Source organism: Lampetra planeri, chromosome 5 (assembly GCF_965212315.1).
Source record: "Lampetra planeri chromosome 5, kcLamPlan1.2.h2, whole genome shotgun sequence".
NCBI lineage: Eukaryota > Metazoa > Chordata > Hyperoartia > Petromyzontiformes > Petromyzontidae > Lampetra > Lampetra planeri.
This window is the reverse complement of record NC_136111.1, coordinates 5950039-5968687: the sequence shown is the minus strand read 5'-3', so window position 1 is coordinate 5968687 and position 18649 is coordinate 5950039. Positions and strand designations below refer to the sequence as shown.

Here is an 18649-nt window from a genome sequence, read left to right as displayed (position 1 = left end):
CAGAAAAAAAACAGGTGCTGCTCAAACAACCCAAAAACACGTTGTGCATTTCTGGACGACGCAGCGCTCTCAATGTGGAATTGCGCTAAAACCTGCTGGCAATCGATACACAGCGCCGCTGTTATCTGGCCGCTTGCCCGCGCACCGAGCAGAGGCTGCTGAAAATGCGCACCCACGATTACCGCCACGGGTTTTGGCACGGAGGTCACGAGATAGTCACGGAACTTGTGTATTTCATATTCGTCACCGACGTTGGCCTGGAGCGAGACTGAAAGTCGGGTCGCCGGGTTTGTAGCGCGGTGCCGCTCACTGTTGCGCACGCAAACAAATGCGCGCGCGCGCGCACACGCAAACGCCGCACACGCGTGCATACAAAAGGATGACACACTCGACCCGATGCCGCAGTTGGCAAGAGTTGTTGCCACGGTTAAACTGTGGTTCAAGCCGCCAGAGCGGTAATAACTGAAACCACACGTGGCCTGCTTGTAGGACACCGTTGGGATAAAACAATTCAAATGTTGGTAGCGGTGACATTAAAAGATATCGGTCATAAGCGTTTGAAGATCACGTAAATATAAGTGTGTCGTTAAACTCGCCACCACCCGACACGGCCAATTAGTAAAGGTTTGTCACGTAAACAAAATATGCGAATTCGTTACTAGTATAGCACACCGATGTGTTGGAGAGTAAACCCACAACATTTACAATTCGAGTACGACGTTTCGCCGGTAATTACAACCAGCCTCATCAGGCGACAAGCCAGAGTTGTGGATCAATCTTCCTGTTTTGGTCTTAAATAGAGGGACACGTGATGTCGTCACTTGTTAGCCAATCAGGCATTAATAATGTGCAAAACAAAATGCGCGCAGGAAGACATTTTAGATACTGGTGCATAGATACATGTGTACATACAGCTCCTTAGATGAGAGGCATCCCCACAGACTGTGCGAGTCTAGGGGGTTATTGACCATACTTCACCGCGCCAGTTAGCGCAAGACAGTGAACACCGGGTGCACGGCCGTTGAAGCAGAGCACAACGCAGCAATGGATTCTGCTGCACTACCCTCTGCTGACACCGTGGCCCCCACAGCAGCTTGTAACCAGCTTCAGAAAATCCTGCTTCGGGCTTTGGAGATCTGATGAAATCGGGAGAAACCCAGTGCAGTTTCGGTCACAGACAACTCACAGATGCATAATTCTGGAAGTGGGCTGGTGCAGCAACAATTTTAAATATTTATTTAAATTTCATAATGGCTGGTTATGGTAATAATTTCCCCCCTTCCCAATGATGATGATGGGCAGTAATGTGAGCTCTCCGATAAACCGCGGGGGCCGTCGGCACAAGCAAAGCACGTTCGACAGTAAGCATCAGGATGGAACCAATTTTTCCAGTTCTGTGCCAATCTCCAGCAACACATGTGCACGCAAACACGAGCAATGCACACTGACACAATTGTATGATTTCATCTCCCCCGGGGTGGAAAAATATTTGTAAAGGGATTTAAAGCATTTCAAATATGCATTACACCAGTGTGTCCAATGTCCACTTCTATGTAGCCGTTTGCTGCGATATTTCATTTCACACACCAAAAAAAGAATCGCAAACAAACCATGGAGATGGAGCGATGAAATCGGCTTGTGCGCGGGTGCTGGATGGATTGTTACATTATGGGACCGAGAGGGATGGTGACGAATGGGAGAGGGCCTTTACTTGGCATCAGATTGACCGTGGCTAATTTTGTACGAAGGCCACATAAGATCCGATCTGCCGTTAACAACCTGAAGATGCTGGATGTGATCTCCAGTGAAGCGTCGTACTCATTTAAATGTTGCGAGATTACTCTCCAACAACAACAACCACACACACGGGTGGCGCTGCTGAAGCAGTCATAAACTTGGCACGTTTGATTGCACGTGACTTTTATAAATTGGCCGTGTCGAGTGGAGGAGCGTTTTCCGACACATTTTTACGAATCTCGATCATGCCTGCTGCTGCTGCTGCTAGAGATTGCGAATTTCTTCGCTTCTTTTCCTATTTTTTTTCCACCAAACCTTTAGCTGAAGCTTCAGTTTTGCGGTAGTTGTCATTTGAACCGCCACTACAGGGGGAGGTCAACAAATAGCGTGAAGCCGATACAGTCAACGTTAACATTCCAACCAAGTAACGGCCTACTCAGAGTTCATTACGAGCGCGTAACACACTGTACTTTCACAAATTCTACCACAAACAACTCACGAGGCGCTTTGAGGATCTGAGTGACGAGGGCCAACAGGTGAATTGTGTGGCTCCACGACGGCACACAGACACACGTATACATGTATACCAGAGGTCGCAATCGGGTACCCGATACCCGTACCCTACCCGATACCTGGGTACGGGTACCCGTTTGTGACCCTGGTGCGGCCGGATACGGGTACGGGTAGACAGTGAGTCACTGGTGAGTAACTGTTTGTCACTCATTTCCCAACGTCTTGTATCTTCTCACAATTCAAGTTCCTAGAATCAACCCACCCGCGCCTGCAACATGGCTTCATCCCAGAGGTCGCAATCGGGTACCCGATACCCGTACCCTACCCGTACCCGGCCGGGTACGGGTAGGGTACGGGTATCCGTTTGCGACCCTGGTGCGGCCGGGTACGGGTACGGGTAAGGAATCAAAACCCGTTTGCGACCTCTGATGTATACCACACTTAGTATCATTTACAAGAGGCTACCCATAAGTTCTGCGGGCGAACGAATGTGGGAATAAACCTCGGCGATCGAACAAAAAGGCTCGCGCGTTGTCTCATCGCGAGCGGTTCGCCGACGGTACAAGAGAGAACGCACTGTCGTTACGCAGGCCAAGAGCAAGTCAGCCGGCTGAGTAGATAAAACTCCCGTCACACGCACTTTTTTTTTTAGGCAAAGTCTACTGTCGGGGTGTTGGATTGCATTGCGCCGGCGGCGATAAATTACCGCGGCGTCTCCATGCGTGGTCAATAACGCCGCTCAGAGCGGTATTGAACGAGGAGGGGTGATGGGGGACGCAGCAGTGGCAGGACGCAGTTCTGGCGCGACGGTAGCCGTCAAGCGGGGGAGCGAACATCGCTCGCTCCATGGCAGAGGTCGCAAACGGGTTTTGATTCCTTACCCGTACCCGTACCCGGCCGCACCAGGGTCGCAAATGGGTACCCGTACCCGTTCCCTACCCGTACCCTACCCGAAATGAGTGACAAACGGTTACTCACCATTGACTCACGGCTTACCCGTACCCGGCCGCACCAGGGTTGCAAACGGGTACCCGTACCCGGCCGGGTACGGGTAGCCGGGTATCGGGTAGGGTACGGGTATCGGGTACCCGGTTGCGACCTCTGCTCCATGGGCACAGGAGGCACGTGATCGCACTGTTGGCATTGGCTCCGAACCCAAACGGGCTCTCTCTCTCTCTCACACACTGACAGCAGCATTGTGCAAATGGCCTTCGGCTAACGTCACAGGCGGCATACGCGCGTTTACGTTCGGTGCAAAAGGAGTTCAACATAGAGACGTACGGCACACTCCATGCGACTGTATTATTGTTGCTTATTTTTGCCAGCTTTGGTTTAAAATGAAGATTTCCGACCGTTGGATTTTATTTAGAAAAAAAAAAATTGCAATACATGGAAATTGTTTTGGAATAGATGCAAAGATTGAGGGAAACAAGTAGCCAGCATATTACTGGATACATACAGGAAGGTAAGGATCTCTTCCTAAACGTAATTAAAAGCTTACAAAACCAATATGGGTCTAAGCCTATTCTACTGGTGCGACAATACATTTAATTTGCCAATAATATTAAAATCGAAATGGGAATCTTACCAAATGAAATGAAGTGAATCTATTCATCTGGCAGTAGAGCAAAATCCATTGCCGTAACATATTTACGTACTTCGATTTCTATGCCAATTTCACCAACCTCCAGTGACCGGCACAGTGAAGTATGGTCACACCCTTTGAACCGCAACCTCGGTCGGGGGAGGCCCTCATCCAGCAGTGAACTCACACAGAGCTGTACGTAATTTATGCATTCGTCTGAATGGCACTGTGGTTGGTGCATACTACCTATACTTGGAAAGGCATGAGTTCAAATCCAGGTCAAAGATTGACTTGGTCAATCTTTCTGAGGTGAAGAAAATGAGTCACACCTTTGTGTAACTCGTGGGTGACCAGAAGAGATGAGAACCACCCACGCTCGATTGACGTTAAAAAAAAAAAAAACTCGAAAAAAATATTTCCATTTATCAATATCTCATTCCGAGCTCCAAAAATATCAATTACATAGAAAAGTTCCACGAACGACAATCAGTATGAAGGAGGTAACGGCACTCATCTCCCGACTCGTAGCTTCTCGCGTGCGAACTGTGCTGGGTTCGCTGTGCATTCACACACACACGCGCACGCACCACAAAACTACGATTCCCCCATAGAGCTTAAAACAGACCATTCGGACATGTGCTGTGAGCAAGCACCACACCATATGGCAACACAAGAGGGTGGGTGGCCAACAACACGAACCCAGGCCGCCTTTCTCTCGCCAGCGCTGATGTTTACACAACGCGCTAAGTACTCATTTCAGGCTGAGTCGACGTCGGCGAAGCACAGGACCAGGTTCAAATATCCACCGCAGTTATTGGTCATGAGCGGGATACAAACTCGGCTCTCTGGCCACTGTGCCACCACTCTCCACGCACGTGAGGGAGCACGCACACACGAGACTGACGGGACACACGCTGTAGCATCTCAATATCTCTGCATGAGGAAGAGTGGGACCAAAATAAGCCAGCCGCTACACATTAAATATTTACCGCACATATGAATTCACTGTAAGTATTTAGTAACTATACTTTCCTTCTTAATTTTTTGGCGACGATTTACACTTTTTTTCTTTTAAAAAAATCGCACGCGGCTATCGAGAGTAAAACAGCTTCGACAGCGTTCTAGATGTTACAATTCTCCCGCGTACCAAAAATTATCCACGCCGTTCAAGGGCTCCCGCGAAATTTGTTTTCTTCCCACGCGGAATTTTTTGGGGTAACTGTACAATGGGTGTCGTGCAAAGGCCACCCTCGGCTCGCCGGGAATCACTTTTACGCATGCCACGGCAGCTGGGCAGCCCTATCACTCTCGCCCCACGACACCAGCGCCGGCCGTCGCAAAGCCGCGGCGGCGGCGGCGGTGGCCGCGCACGCCGGAATGAGCGAATGTTTAAAAATACACACGAGCATTCGTCTGCCGTTGTTGGTGGGCAGCATTGCGATCCTCAGACGTTGTTCGCAAACTAATGTGTTGCCAACCTCGAGAACGCCAAGAAATATATATTGATATGCAATGGCTGAACGTGCGTTCGTTTCGCGTATTCGCGCCGAAATGCAATAGGTCGTGGGCTTCCCAGACAGCATAATCGTGTTCATTCCCCAATGAGCGCTGGTCAGCAAGTAAAGCTTTACCTAAACCAATACCAGCTGATGAACAGTGGCAAGCCCATAACCACACTTGGGCCGTGCCAAACTGTCCCCACAGTGATCAGGGAAGGTTTGTCCACATATAGAAATGATGGCGAAACTGTACTGATGATTCCTAACAATGGTGAAACCAACGATGCAGCTGTGTCATTGTCTTGCTGGCCACAATCTTGACTCTTTCGTGCTGGTGGTCTAAAACAAGGCTGTGTGGATGATACGCGCCGTGTGGTGATGTCACGTGACATGCAGGGCACGATGGGACGACCGATCTTATGGCCACAAGAATAATTTAAACTCCTATCACGATGTCCTTTCAAGAGATATGCACAGGGGATACTGCAATTAGTCAGAAGTGTACAGAATATGAAAATAAGAATGCAGGGCCAATAACCAAATCACGCGAAATGTACCCCGATTTCATCAGATCTCGGAAACCAAGCCAAGTTTGGGCCTGGATGGAAGTGGTATGGAATAGCGAGGAGACTAAACACTCCAGAACATTGCAGTGGTTTGACAAAAGGACTGCATATGCACAAGAATAGAGGCTTTAAGTTACTGAAAAAAAATTCTTACTATAAATGAGGACGTTATGAAATACGAGCCGTGATATTTAATCAAAGCCGGCACGTACAAAAGCGTGTGGATTGAAGTGGGCCTTGTGACCGATGGCAGCTGGTTTAAAATGCCCCTGCTACGGGTTTTTTTTTATGCTAGCAGTGTTATTTTAGTGTTGAGTGTGACCTGCGGTACATCCACAGCTGGAACACACATGCAAGAGATCAGAACGCGCACACGCTCGCACGATGCAAGCAGGTGACGGTCGGCTGCCATCACCGTCCCGGTGCAGCGCGGCACAAGCGTAGGGTGGCGGAGTGTAAGGGCGCACGCGCGCGCGAGAACGTGGGGTCGGGCACACGCGCACTCGCCTGCACGAGCCAAGCTCGCGATGTGAAGACACGTGTACGCAGTTGAGCTTTGAAACAATAACACAATTGCACTGTCGTCCCAGATGAATGTAGCGGTGCATGTTGTTTGCTTGATTATTAAAAAAAAAGAGTTGTCGTTTATTTAGGCCCAAAATGCACAAATGTTCAGCATGTTGAGTTTCATAATAAAGTTTTTTTGAGTTTGATCGCGTAAATATAAATGTGTCGTAACCCGACACAGCCAGTAAGGTTTCTGACTTTAACAACGCGCCAATTAGTTACAAATAATATTGGTCGCGAAAGCCTAAGTGTGTTGAGTTTGCAGAAAAATAATCTACGTTGTATCCCATGCCCTGCATGCACACCAAAAACTAGACTGCTCCCCTCTATGGCCTCTTACAAAATATATTTGGGCAAGTGATGTTATTGAGCAACTATGAAGGCCGGCACGACGTTCGAGTGGGTGGGTGGGTGGCCAGCACCACACCCGGCCACCTTCGACTTTCCAACACTGATGTTTACCGATCAAAGTGCTCTTTTAAGTCGATCCAAGGGGGAGAGGGCCCAAGGACCGGTTAGATGATTCACCACCGATTTTAGATGTGGACTGGACACGGCCTACAGTTCCCGCTGTTGTCCGAGGGATACACGTCAGTTTGGATTCAACGGTTCGTATCAACTCTGCAATTCTCATGATGATGATTATGTTAGCCACGACCGGGAATCAAACTCAGCTCGCCGGGTTCAGCGTGCTAACGGCTCCGCCACCGCTCCTTACCACGCACGCCACTCGCACACACAAACCCACGAGTGTATCCCAGCTAGTGCGTGCGTGTAAAGATTAAGCAAGGCCTATCATCCAAGCATCTTTCTGTACGACTCATCAGCCAGAAACAACAGGTGCTGCTCAAACAAAAACACATTTAGCATTTCTGACGACGCAGCGCTCTCAATGTCGAATTGTGCGAAAAGCTTCTGGCAACCTGCGGTTTTAATCCAAAAAAAATATTATTACTGTATCGAGCAGAGGGTAGCCACTGTGGACAGAGCACTGGGCTTACATTCTAAGGTTGGGTAGTTCAATTCCTGGTCGGGCGTCAACTCGGCACACAGTCCCTCTGGGGTCAATAAAATGTAGGAAGTCAAAATAAGTCTTCAGGAGACTGGCCCCCTCCCCACCAACCGTACTAATTGTGGAATTTCAACAACTGGCTTAGGGCCACCAATGAAGTTTAGCACCACCCACAACTCATCCAAGCCTGGGGAGACGCGGTGACTTGCGACTAACATTACAGATCACATGGATTGGCATGAGCAGTCTTTTATGAGCTGGAAGGATCCCATAATAATACAGTGGTTATTAATGTTCACGTTCGCATGGAAGGGAACGGGTGTTTTTCTGAAGACTAATAATGACATTGACTTCCCCCAAAGCGCTACTAATATTATTTATTTCGATGCACACAATGACAGTTATTCAGGCCAATGTGTGACCTCTCAAACAACAAGACCTGCAAATAGTGAACATGGCACTCGAACTTGTACGTCGTCGAATTATTCCAAATTCACTTGGTTTAGCTGAACTGTTCTGCCTGTAAACACCATTCTTCCTTACGACACAAACTGTCACTTTAATATTTAACAGCTAGCGATTTTAACAACAAAACAACCGCCGCATTCAGAATAAAAAAAAAATTGTATGTAAGTGCAATATGAAAATGAATGTGGTCTACTGTATACGCTCACACGTTTTGCAACTGGCAGAGACGAAAAGTTAAACGTCCAGGGGAATATCAGGCTCGCCACGCATTCAAGAGACGAGGGCCACGCCGCATATTCCCGTTGCACTGAACCGTGCTGCGGAAATTCACGTCATTTATACAGTAACCTTGCCTGGGTTGACTCTTCACAATTAACTCATGAGCTGGAATGCTTGGGATGAATTACACTTTGGGGTGAAAGGCGGCCTATGAATGCAACTCGCATGACACCAAAAGTTCCCACCACCGCCACTGACATCCCACCCAGCAGGCCTGATCATCTCTGGCCAATTCCACTTCTGCTCATCAAAGCTGGGGGTTTATGTATGTACATTGAAATTATTTCGCACCAAACGTAACCAACCGTGCTAATCGGAGGTGCATGGGAAGGACAACAAATTCAACACAAAGCAGTTCTAAAAAATTGAGTTTTCAATCTCGATTTAAAAGCACATCATTCCAGTGGCTTCCGAATATCGGATGGAAGAGCTTTTTAGACAGACATAGAAGCGCATCTGAAAGCGCGCGATGCTGTGACCGCCTTTGTCTTCATTTTCCAGCAGTACCATCAGGTAATGAGCCTCGCCGTCATCACCGGTGGAGTTGGACATTGAATAAAAATTCTCTGATGTCTTGGCCAGAATTGTATCATTATTAAAACAATTGCTCGCATTGTAGAATGTCAATGTCACTATCTATTTATGTACCATGTCACTGTTACCATCACATTCACAAATAGAACGACAAAACATGCATATTTAAATCTTATAGCATGTGTGTATCCAGGAATTACATAATTAAGCAAATGCAATTTAAATGTATTAAAAACAAAATGTTTTTCAAATGACTCTTGTGAATCTGTTTTTTTATTTTTTACATAAAATGTCATGGACAATTCATGTTAGGTTAAGGGTGGCAAAATCAACAACACCGTTAGGATGGAGGATTAACCATACCCACGATATTAATCCTACCGATCACATATCCGTAAACCAATTATTGAAAACAATTATTTAATGACCGATAGTGCATACGTAATTGCTGCCGTTGTCATTAATCCTGGGATTAAATGCCGATTCCACTTGACGTTCCAACTCATGGGGGTAATGATCTGCCACTGCAATGCGGAGATGAATTCGCTACACAGTCTGGTTCACGGCCAAGAAGCCGTACAGAGTTTCAGCACAGCCGACGAACCCCCCCCCCCCAATCCCACAGACCCTCTCCCTAAGAGGGCAGCCGCTGGGAAACAGTGCCATGTTGACCTCCTGCCCTTGTGGCACACAGGGTAATAATCCTGGCCACATAACAGTAGTGTAGAACCATCCCCGAAAAAAAACACGTCAACGGATGTACTCCAGAGAGATGGCAAAATGAAGCGAGTGTAGCCAGGGCGACTGGCAAGGCGGGCAAAGAGGGCAAACAGTCGGGGGCAGAAAGAAAGATGGGAGCGGGAGGACTTGCCTCCGTTTGCCTTTGGAAAATAACAATAAAATTAGGTAGAGTTCAGGATGCAGCCCTGCGATAACTTGCTCACACGCCACCGCTGGCGGACAACAGAGTGAACACTCGAGCGGTCCCTCTGCAGGCTAACTTCCACGCTGGACAGACGTCTTGGTGCACCCATTTATACCGCTGGGTGGATATAGGCGGAGGGGGGGGGGTATTTTAGAAACTTGCGCCATTGTTTCAACTGAAACGCCGGGAGATCGAGCCGGCAACAGTCCAGTGTCCTGTATGTACGTTGAACTTCTTTCGCGCCTCACGTAGCCAACCGTGCTCGCCGGAGGTATTGGTCCTAACCCATTACAACCACGGCAGAATAATAACGACGCAGAAATGGCCAAACGCAAACCACAAGGTAGTGAATGTCAGCGGAGCTAATAATAAACTAGGCAGCCACCTACCACAGCGAACAAGCAGATTTCCACTGTCGAGCGACGATCCAGGAAGCGGCCATCTGCCAACAGTCTGCTGCGCGCGTGGCTGGAGTTGCTGGGCAGGAGAGCTGCCAGCAAAAAAGGAGTTCCATGCACTCAGCAGCCGGGCAGGACAGCTGCCAGCGTCTGTGCTGCTGCATAATGAAGGAGACACGCTACTCCAGAGGCTGCAGCCCCTTTCATCAGGCCAACAACTTCCAGGCCGATTGTGCTGTATCACAGCGCGGCGTGTGTAACTGTGCACTTTCCAGTTGACATAATTGGCGGAATTCCAGGCTGTACAGAGTAAATAAATCTCGTTTAACAAAAAACAGTACGATCCCGTGATTTCCTTTTTGCCTACAGCGGGTGTTGGAATCCGTAAGCGTTTATACCACCGTTATCTGTTGCCGAAGGATCAACTGCCCACACCTGCCACAGTTGTTTGCGATTCATTATTATCCCCAAATCTACAAAGTATCCGCTTTCATGCAAATCAAAAAATAAACTGCCCTTTTGTCTCACCGCTACAGGGGGAAGGTCATGCCATTTCAGTCATGCGGAATTGTTTGACCACACTTCACCACGCTTGTTGGTGTAGGTTGTTGAAAAGAGGGGCCCATGAACGGGTTCAGACCCCACCCTTCCACTGACGTTGGGCGCAGCCGGGGAATCGTCCGGGTTCACAGTGCACAACTGGGCCACTGCTGCCCAGAGGTCGCAAACGGGTTTTGATTCCTTACCCGTACCCGGCCGTACCCATACCCTACCCGTACCCGGCTGGATACGGGTAGGGTACGGTTATCGGGTACCTGATTGCGACCTCTGGGATGAAGCCATGTTGCAGGCGCGGGTGGGTTGATTCTAGGAACTTGAATTATGAGAAGAGACAAAACGTTGGGAAATGAGTGACAAACGGTTACTCACCAGTGACTCACGGTCTACCCGTACCCGTACCCGGCCGCACCAGGGTCGCAAACGGGTACCCGTACCCGGCCGGGTACGGGTAGCCGGGTATCGGGTAGGGTACGGGTATCGGGTACCCGGTTGCGACCTCTGCTGCTGCCCCTCCGGCGCATGGATTCCTTGGAGGTGAATGGTATTCTCCTGGATGGCTTGATCATAATAATTGCTTGAAGTACATTTACATGTATGTATATTAATCCGACTTTCTTTTTTTTATTACTCCCCCCACATATGTAAAAAGAATGCACTGAATTATAAAGTATAAATCGAGCATAAACCGTCAAACAAAAATATATAATGTTTAGTTTTATGTACGGCATTATCGTTCATGCAAATTGCATCTGACAATCACTGAGGAACCACAAAAAAACTGGAAGGCAGTAGCCAGGTGGTAATCCGGTGCTACCAATAAATGCCCAAGCTTTGCGATCCTCTACATATTAAGGCATTTTCGGCCAAATGTTGAATTATTATATTTTTTTATACAATTAAAATACCATTTCGTAACAAGAACATTCATTCAATTATTATTAAATAAAAATATATTCATTTACAAATTAACAGAGGAAAAAATATTTTTGACTTGACATTTAAAAGAATAACACTGCTTAAAACGAGAAACATATAAGAGAAGAAAAAATCTAAAGATATATGGCTCTGAGGAGTGTTTCGGGTTGTGCCGCGTGTTGTCCGGAACAACGTCCGACATTCCGAAAAGAAGCTCCCTGCGTTCAGAGGGAAATGACGGACATCGCGTCGAGAAGAGCGCGCGCGCGCTGCGACCCGAAAACTCCATCGACACGACTGCCAAAGCCTCCGCACGTGGATGATATTTGTAAACTAGAACGCGCTGAACGTTCAAACGCACGCCATTAAAGGCTTATCTCAAACATCGCAATCGGCTACACACCAGACTTCCAGGTCCGCCCTGCGAGTGCTTAACATTCATGCTCAGACATCGCCCTGCCCGACGCTTTCGGCCGAATGAAACTCATACTTCACACACACGCACGTGCGCGCGCGCGGACACACGATCCATTTGGTTTGGCGCCAAGAACTCCTTTCACAACCAAATACGACAGTCGTTCCTTGCGAGCATTTTAGCTTCCGTTGTTTCGTGCAGTTTTAAAGACGAACAGCGGAAGGGGAGCAGCGGCGCAGTTTGCTGCGCTGTGACCCTGGCGACCTGCATTCTATACCGAGCCACGGCGATGAACATTAGGGGGGCGAGTGACATCTAAACCAGGCCCGGACCGGGGGAAATTGAGGCGTAGGTGAGCTCTGGTGCAATGGAATACAATTTGAAATTGTATACAGCGTGGAAATGCGACCGCATATTTACAAGAGACTGCATAGGAACTAGGCCATTATTTATTTAATATGGAGAGAAAGAGGCAGTCGGTCACTGGCATCCGAGGTTTCCCAGAATTCTCCCTAACAGGTGCATTCAATTCAGCTCATTTCATCACTGAAAGCCGCACACCCCAATGCACATTCCACTCAGGCATTCCAGACGCAGGTGCACTGCAAGACCCGGACTGGATCCCATGCGGAGCACCAAGTGAACCGAGAGCCTGAATTTTGCACCAGCACCTCAAGAGTTCAACTTTCAGGTTTTGTGTAAACATTTCGATTTAAGACGCTGTCTTTCTGACAGACCTGTTCTTCACCTGAGGACGGCTGCTTGCGTTGTGGCCGAAACGTCGTGAGAATTATTAAATTACGTTTTATTTTTAATATTTTATTATTTCCATTATACGTGACTTTACCGACAGAACCAAGAAGATTTGTGTAAACAATTTAGTCCTTGATCCTTTATCAATCCATTCCTGGATGAAGGCCTCCCCCCCCCCCCTTGCTGTGTCAGTCACGATGGCCGTTTGACCATACCTCACCGCTCTGGTCTGTGCAGGTTTATGAAGGCAGAGCCGAGGAACAGTAAGGATATCGCTCGCCAACTGATGTCCGCTGTGGCCGGGAATCAAACTCGGGTTACCGCGTTTTTAGCGCAGCGTGCCAAACATCGGAACCTATACCGTGCCGATAGGTTATAATCATAATGAAACCAGTCCAGAGTTGTCTATCACTCTATCACTTCTGCCTATGAGTCGGTCATATGTGCTCAAATGTATTTTAACGATGACCTAAGCCAAGAGGCCCACAATGTACCTCTTCGGGAAACGCTGACGGTTTTATTCCCGCACGTGCACAGAGGCTGCGTTACTTTTCGCACGTTTTCGCGTATCATTGTTTCAAACCGGTGCGCCAAGCGCTTACGTTACCGTTGGCACCGATCAAAATAACTAACGCGTGAACAACACCCCTGTCGCAAGCGGACGCACGAAAGCGCGCCCTGAAACTGGAACGCGCCCTCGATTCGGCACGAGGGAAAGCCGCACTGCAGAGGCCCCGTTCCAGTGCTGTTTCCTGTCACGCAGGGTCGTGCGCCGCTGTCGATTTACAGTTTCTGGTGATGGGGATAGCATTTTGCTTAGCTACAGCAGATGCCAGCCACACAATTGGGAAATAAAATGAAATAACCTTAGCTGAAACGTTTTTTTCAATATGGAAACAAGTTACGCAAAAACATTACTCAGTGAACATGCATTATTAATGCGCGAAAATGTGTTTTAAAATTCCCTCTTATATTAAACAGGCAAGACGGAAACATAACCACTGCACAGTAATCTATAAGAGTAAAGAATCACGTTGTAAACAATTGGCATTTACCTCACGGACGCTGTTGTCGAATAGCGAAAGAATGGGGTCATTTGAATTAACTGCCCCACTCAATTTGTTTCCATTTTTCGTATTCACTGCAGCTGCGACACGGAACACGATAGAAACATTTTTTTCACATTCTTGGGACGGAATGAATAAACAGACCTGGGAAAGGCCAAACGTCGTCGCTCCTCCTCGTGGACACAGCTGGGCCAGGTGAGGCCGTGTTGGTCACTGCCAGCGGGCTCAACGGGTACAGCTCGGTCTGCACGCTGCAAGGCGACACACAAAGACAAAGATCCCCCCCCCCCCTTAAAGCCTTAACCAGACTGTTGGGGCAAGTGCTGTTAGCGAAGCACCTTTGAAGGCCGGCACGGCAAGGCGACACACATGCAAACGCACGTACATTCACAAAGACGCCGCTTTATACGCAGACATCTGTTTTGATAATGTGAGTACATTTGTCGCATTAACTGGGGTAGGTCAAGACTGTCGGATGCTTCTTGGAGTCTTCTTGCCAACCGTGGGTTCTGCAACTTGACAGCAGGCTCATTATCACTTTGGCCTCTATAGAGGACGCTACGCTGCATCCGAATCTTTTTGCTATCGTCAACTGGAATTAGTTGTCAATTTATGTCTGCGAGATTTCTTTAGTCTGGATTTTTCCAACGTTTTTTTCTGTTTTCAATGGATTTCTCAATAGTTGTACCTCTGCATATTCGTTCTCAATATTCACGCTTTTTTAATCGCTGTTTACTTTTCTATGTTTTCCAATAACCTTGGTTGTTCAACAGCTTTATACTGAAATCAGAGGGGCAATATAAAGCAAAGCATCATACTTAACGAGGCTTAAGGGTTTGAAAATATTATTTGCCTGTAGGTTTGCGGGTATAAATTGCAATGTTTCAGTAAATTTAATTTATCTTACTCAGGAAAACCGCAATGAGCCTCAAGAGGGCCGCTGCATTATACTCTATGGCTAATTTCGTATTGAGTATTACAAATTTGAATGTGGTGGTTAACTGCAATGCCCTAAATAATATGCAAAAAAACATTGCCATTATAAATTACAGGCATGACCAACCAAGTAAAAATGCAGTATTTCTCGTGCAAAAAAAAATGTGGCACAAAATGTGGCACATTTTTTTTTCAATTACTTCTCCACTTAAATAACCATTCGACAATGACCTGACAAAAAAAAGTATCCATATATATATCTGAGAAAGTTTGCGAGAGAAAATAGAAAAACGGACAAGCGTATCTTGGTTGTTTTTTTACAAAGTCTAAATATAAACTCCAGAGAATAGTGTGAGAGCATTATACATTATTTAATGTACCGGCAGTTTAACTCTCTACCGATGAGAAATTTGCACAATTCCCCGAGGTGTCATTCCATCATTAATATTCAAAGAGGAGCAAATCAAGCGGCAGGAATGTGTTTGTAACGAGTATAAATCTCACTCGCGCACGCGCGCACACACACAAGCACGGCAGAGATCCACCCCCAACCACCCCGTGCCGCACTGCAGCTGTTGTAGCCCACAATTGGCTGCAGCCAACTCACCACGAGCATCGTTATTATTATCATCGCAGGGCTACCGACTGCGCGCCTACGGCCAAATCACACGACTACTGCTACACTACCAGCACCGCCGCCACGCGCACAAGGGGCCGTCCATAAATGACGTCACGCGATTTTGGACGATTTTTGACACCCCCTCCCCCCTCGTCACACGGCGTCACAAAAAGTCAGACCCCCCCCCCCCTCAATTATGACGTCACAAAGCTCTGCCCCCCCCCCTCCCCCCAAAACCATATTTCCATTTTAAAAATAAAACATGCTTCAAATCGCTTTGAACTATTGTCATTGTAGTGCGTATTCAATGTGGCGCTGCACTCTGATGTTGTAGGAGTGTTGTTGCAACAATTAGTGTTCTTATAACAATTCTGTATTTATTTAAAGTTGCGCATTTTGATGTGACGTCACACATCGTCACAAATGTCTGACCCCGCCCCCCCCCCCCCTTAGGTGCGTGACGTCATTTATGGACGTTCCCCAATCTCGGCAGGACGCCGGACGCGAAAGCGGCGCCTGCAAATAGCGGCATGGATTGTCACGACCATCGAGGGGGCAGCATGCTGGGTTGGTGAAGTCGTGGGGTTGTTGTAGTTGACAGGGGGGGGCGGAGTGGCGGCTTGCGACCTCCTCCGCGAACTGAGAGAGTGAAAGACGAAATCCGTTTAGCGTCGCAAGCTCGATGATGGGTGACCACGGTGGGGTGGGTGGGATGTGGCTTGCAGGGGGTCGTAGGTGCAGGGAGCGGTGTGGGGGCTGCAAGGATGTGGCATTCAAAAAAACACCACCACCACCACCACAGGGGGCGTCCATAAATGACGTCACGCACCTAGGGGCGGGGGGTCAGACATTTGTGACGATGTGTGACGAGACAGGTGACGTCACATCAAAATGCGCAACTTTAAATAAATATAGACAACACGTTCTACTTAATTAAATAGACTTCTTAATAAATGTGTTCTGCTACAACATCAAGAGTGCAGCGCCACATTAAATACACACTACAATGACAATAGTTTAAAGCGATTTGAAGCATGTTTTATATTTTTTTTGGGGGGGGGAGGCAGAGCTTTGTGACGTCATATTTGAGGGGGGGGGGGGGGTCTGACTTTTTGTGACGCCGTGTGACGGGTCAAAAATCGTCCAAAATCGCGTGACGTCATTTATGGACGGCCCCGAACCCCCCTGAACCCCCCTGAACCTAACCGCCTTTGTTTTGTGTTGCACCCGGCTAACCTCGTCGGCGTCGCCGCTGCCGCCGTCGTGCGGGGAGTCCATTAAGGTGATGGATGTAAATGTTTTTTTCTCCGCATGTACAGTTGAAGTAGGTGTCCTTTACAAACACTGTAGGAGCTCGTATCGGAGCTCTCACTACAACGACGACGACGACGACAACAAAGGCAGGTTGTGGACTGAGAAGCGAACATCGGGCTGGGTAGAGGTGCACTGATGGGGCTTCTCAATTCACATGCGCCACGGTGGAAAGATGTTAACTACGTTGCCTGGTGTACAGGCAGGAGGAGGTCATGGCTTCGATCCCGACCTTTGACGCATGTATATTTGGAGTTTGCGTGTCTCTCCCCGTGGTCGCGTGGGTTTTTCTCCCAAGTGCTGCCCGGGTTTTCTCTCCACATTTAGAAACACGCGTTCGGAGTTTTCGGCTGCTATACATTTCCGCGTGATAAGGGGCCGTCCATAAATGACGTCACGCACCTAGGGAGGGGGGCAGAGCTTTGTGACGTCATATTTGAGGGGGGGGTCTGACTTTTTGTGACGCCGTGTGACGAAGGGGGGGGGTGGTCAAAAATCGTCCAGCTATCATTTGTGATCAGGTCGCAAGTCTGGTTAGCATGGCTGACTATGTCCGGTGCTTAAAAAGTTTTACATACTTCTGAAAAAGAACTATATAGCTCAGTGAGCCCTACCTGGTAAAATAAAAAAATAAATCGTGTATAGTCTTAATACGCTAATGGTCTGGATTTTATTCATGCAACACAAATGCATCATCTTCATCGCCTTTTTATATCCAATGCAAATTTTCAACTAAAAGCCCAAATCACAACTTCAATTACAACTCATTTGACAATACCCCCCATTGGTAGTGGCGCCCAAAGCACAACTGACACCAAAAAAATCCCATATATCGAAATGTGACTTTCTTGACGTGCTGAACGTCAAGAAGAGCGAGTGGAGCGGTCACGGAGTGGCACAGCTCACGGAAACACACGGGGGTTGCAATCCCAGCCACTGCGAACATCAGCGACGAGAGATATCTGAACCGGTCTTGCCGCCCCCCCCCCCCCCCATAACTCCACGAACCCTGTACGAACCAGAACGTTCAATTATTGTCTGAAAAAGACCCCGTGATCTACACGGCATGGGGAACCTGACATTTGGTATAATGCATTCAAAAAAACCTTTCCATTCCAATCAATTTTCTTACATTTATTTATTAAATATGGTGACTTTAATATCTGCAATTTAAACAGCAATATGCTACATCTGCTCACCATCTGGACTTGTGCTCACTCTAAACTAAGCCACGTCGACTCAGCTCTGCATGTAAACCATCCTCCTCTGTATCACAACCCCGCAGCCTGTACGGCAGACGCCTCGTGTTCCGCTCGTCAGCAGCGTATATACCTTTTTCCACCTTTCCTTTCCGACTGTGCGGAACAATTGCATAAACATCAATCACAAAGCCTTCATGGAAACCTACGGACCTGTCTCAACTATCAGCTCCTACGCGTGCAAGATGAAATCCCTGTTTTCATGCCTCCTGCCAGGTAAAGGCACAGCCACGCAACTGCTCACCCACACGCCACTGCTGTCGGAAGGGCCCTCCTCTCGGGGGAGCTCTGAGAGAGCTCCCTCTGAGAGGATATTTGGCCTGCACACTGGCCGCAACGTCTTGGAAGCGTCGTGGCTGTAACCCACGCTTCACCCTGAACCACGGAGCGACCGGCCCATCGACGAAACTGCGGGCGTTCCTATTTACATCGTCGAGTGGATAGAGGCGGGGGGGGGGCGGCTTTAACAAACTTGCAACGTCGCATAAACTTCCGCGCCAGGAGCTGGAAGCGATCCGGGGGCCCTCCGGATTGCAAGTCCAGCGTGCTCATCATTACACCACGCCAGCATCTCCCATTTACCCATTTATTCTCATGAAAATGCAAGCGGTGGCAGGTGGACAAGCAGCAGCCAGACATGCAGCTGGCCAGACTTTATTGTGAGTCACTATAAAACAAAGGCGTACTAAAAAGGCAACTCGGGTCACGTTAATGCATCATGGAAGGCGAA

The 18649-nt window shown here is 48.1% G+C and overlaps 1 protein-coding gene across 7 annotated transcripts in view; it reads right to left on the bottom strand.

Annotated features, from left to right (window-relative positions):
- LOC144718732 (nuclear receptor coactivator 3-like) overlaps window positions 1-18649 on the bottom strand; it is a 118195-nt gene that overhangs the window by 76354 nt on the left and 23192 nt on the right. For all 7 annotated transcript variants that reach the window (XM_078594223.1, XM_078594218.1, XM_078594220.1 and 4 more), the window contains exon 2: window positions 13939-14045. Coding sequence is in view for 6 of the 7 variants with exons in the window: in XM_078594218.1 (XP_078450344.1) it covers window positions 13939-14045 (107 nt within the window). In the remaining variant the exon portion in view is untranslated. The remainder of the gene's footprint in view (window positions 1-13938; window positions 14046-18649) is intronic.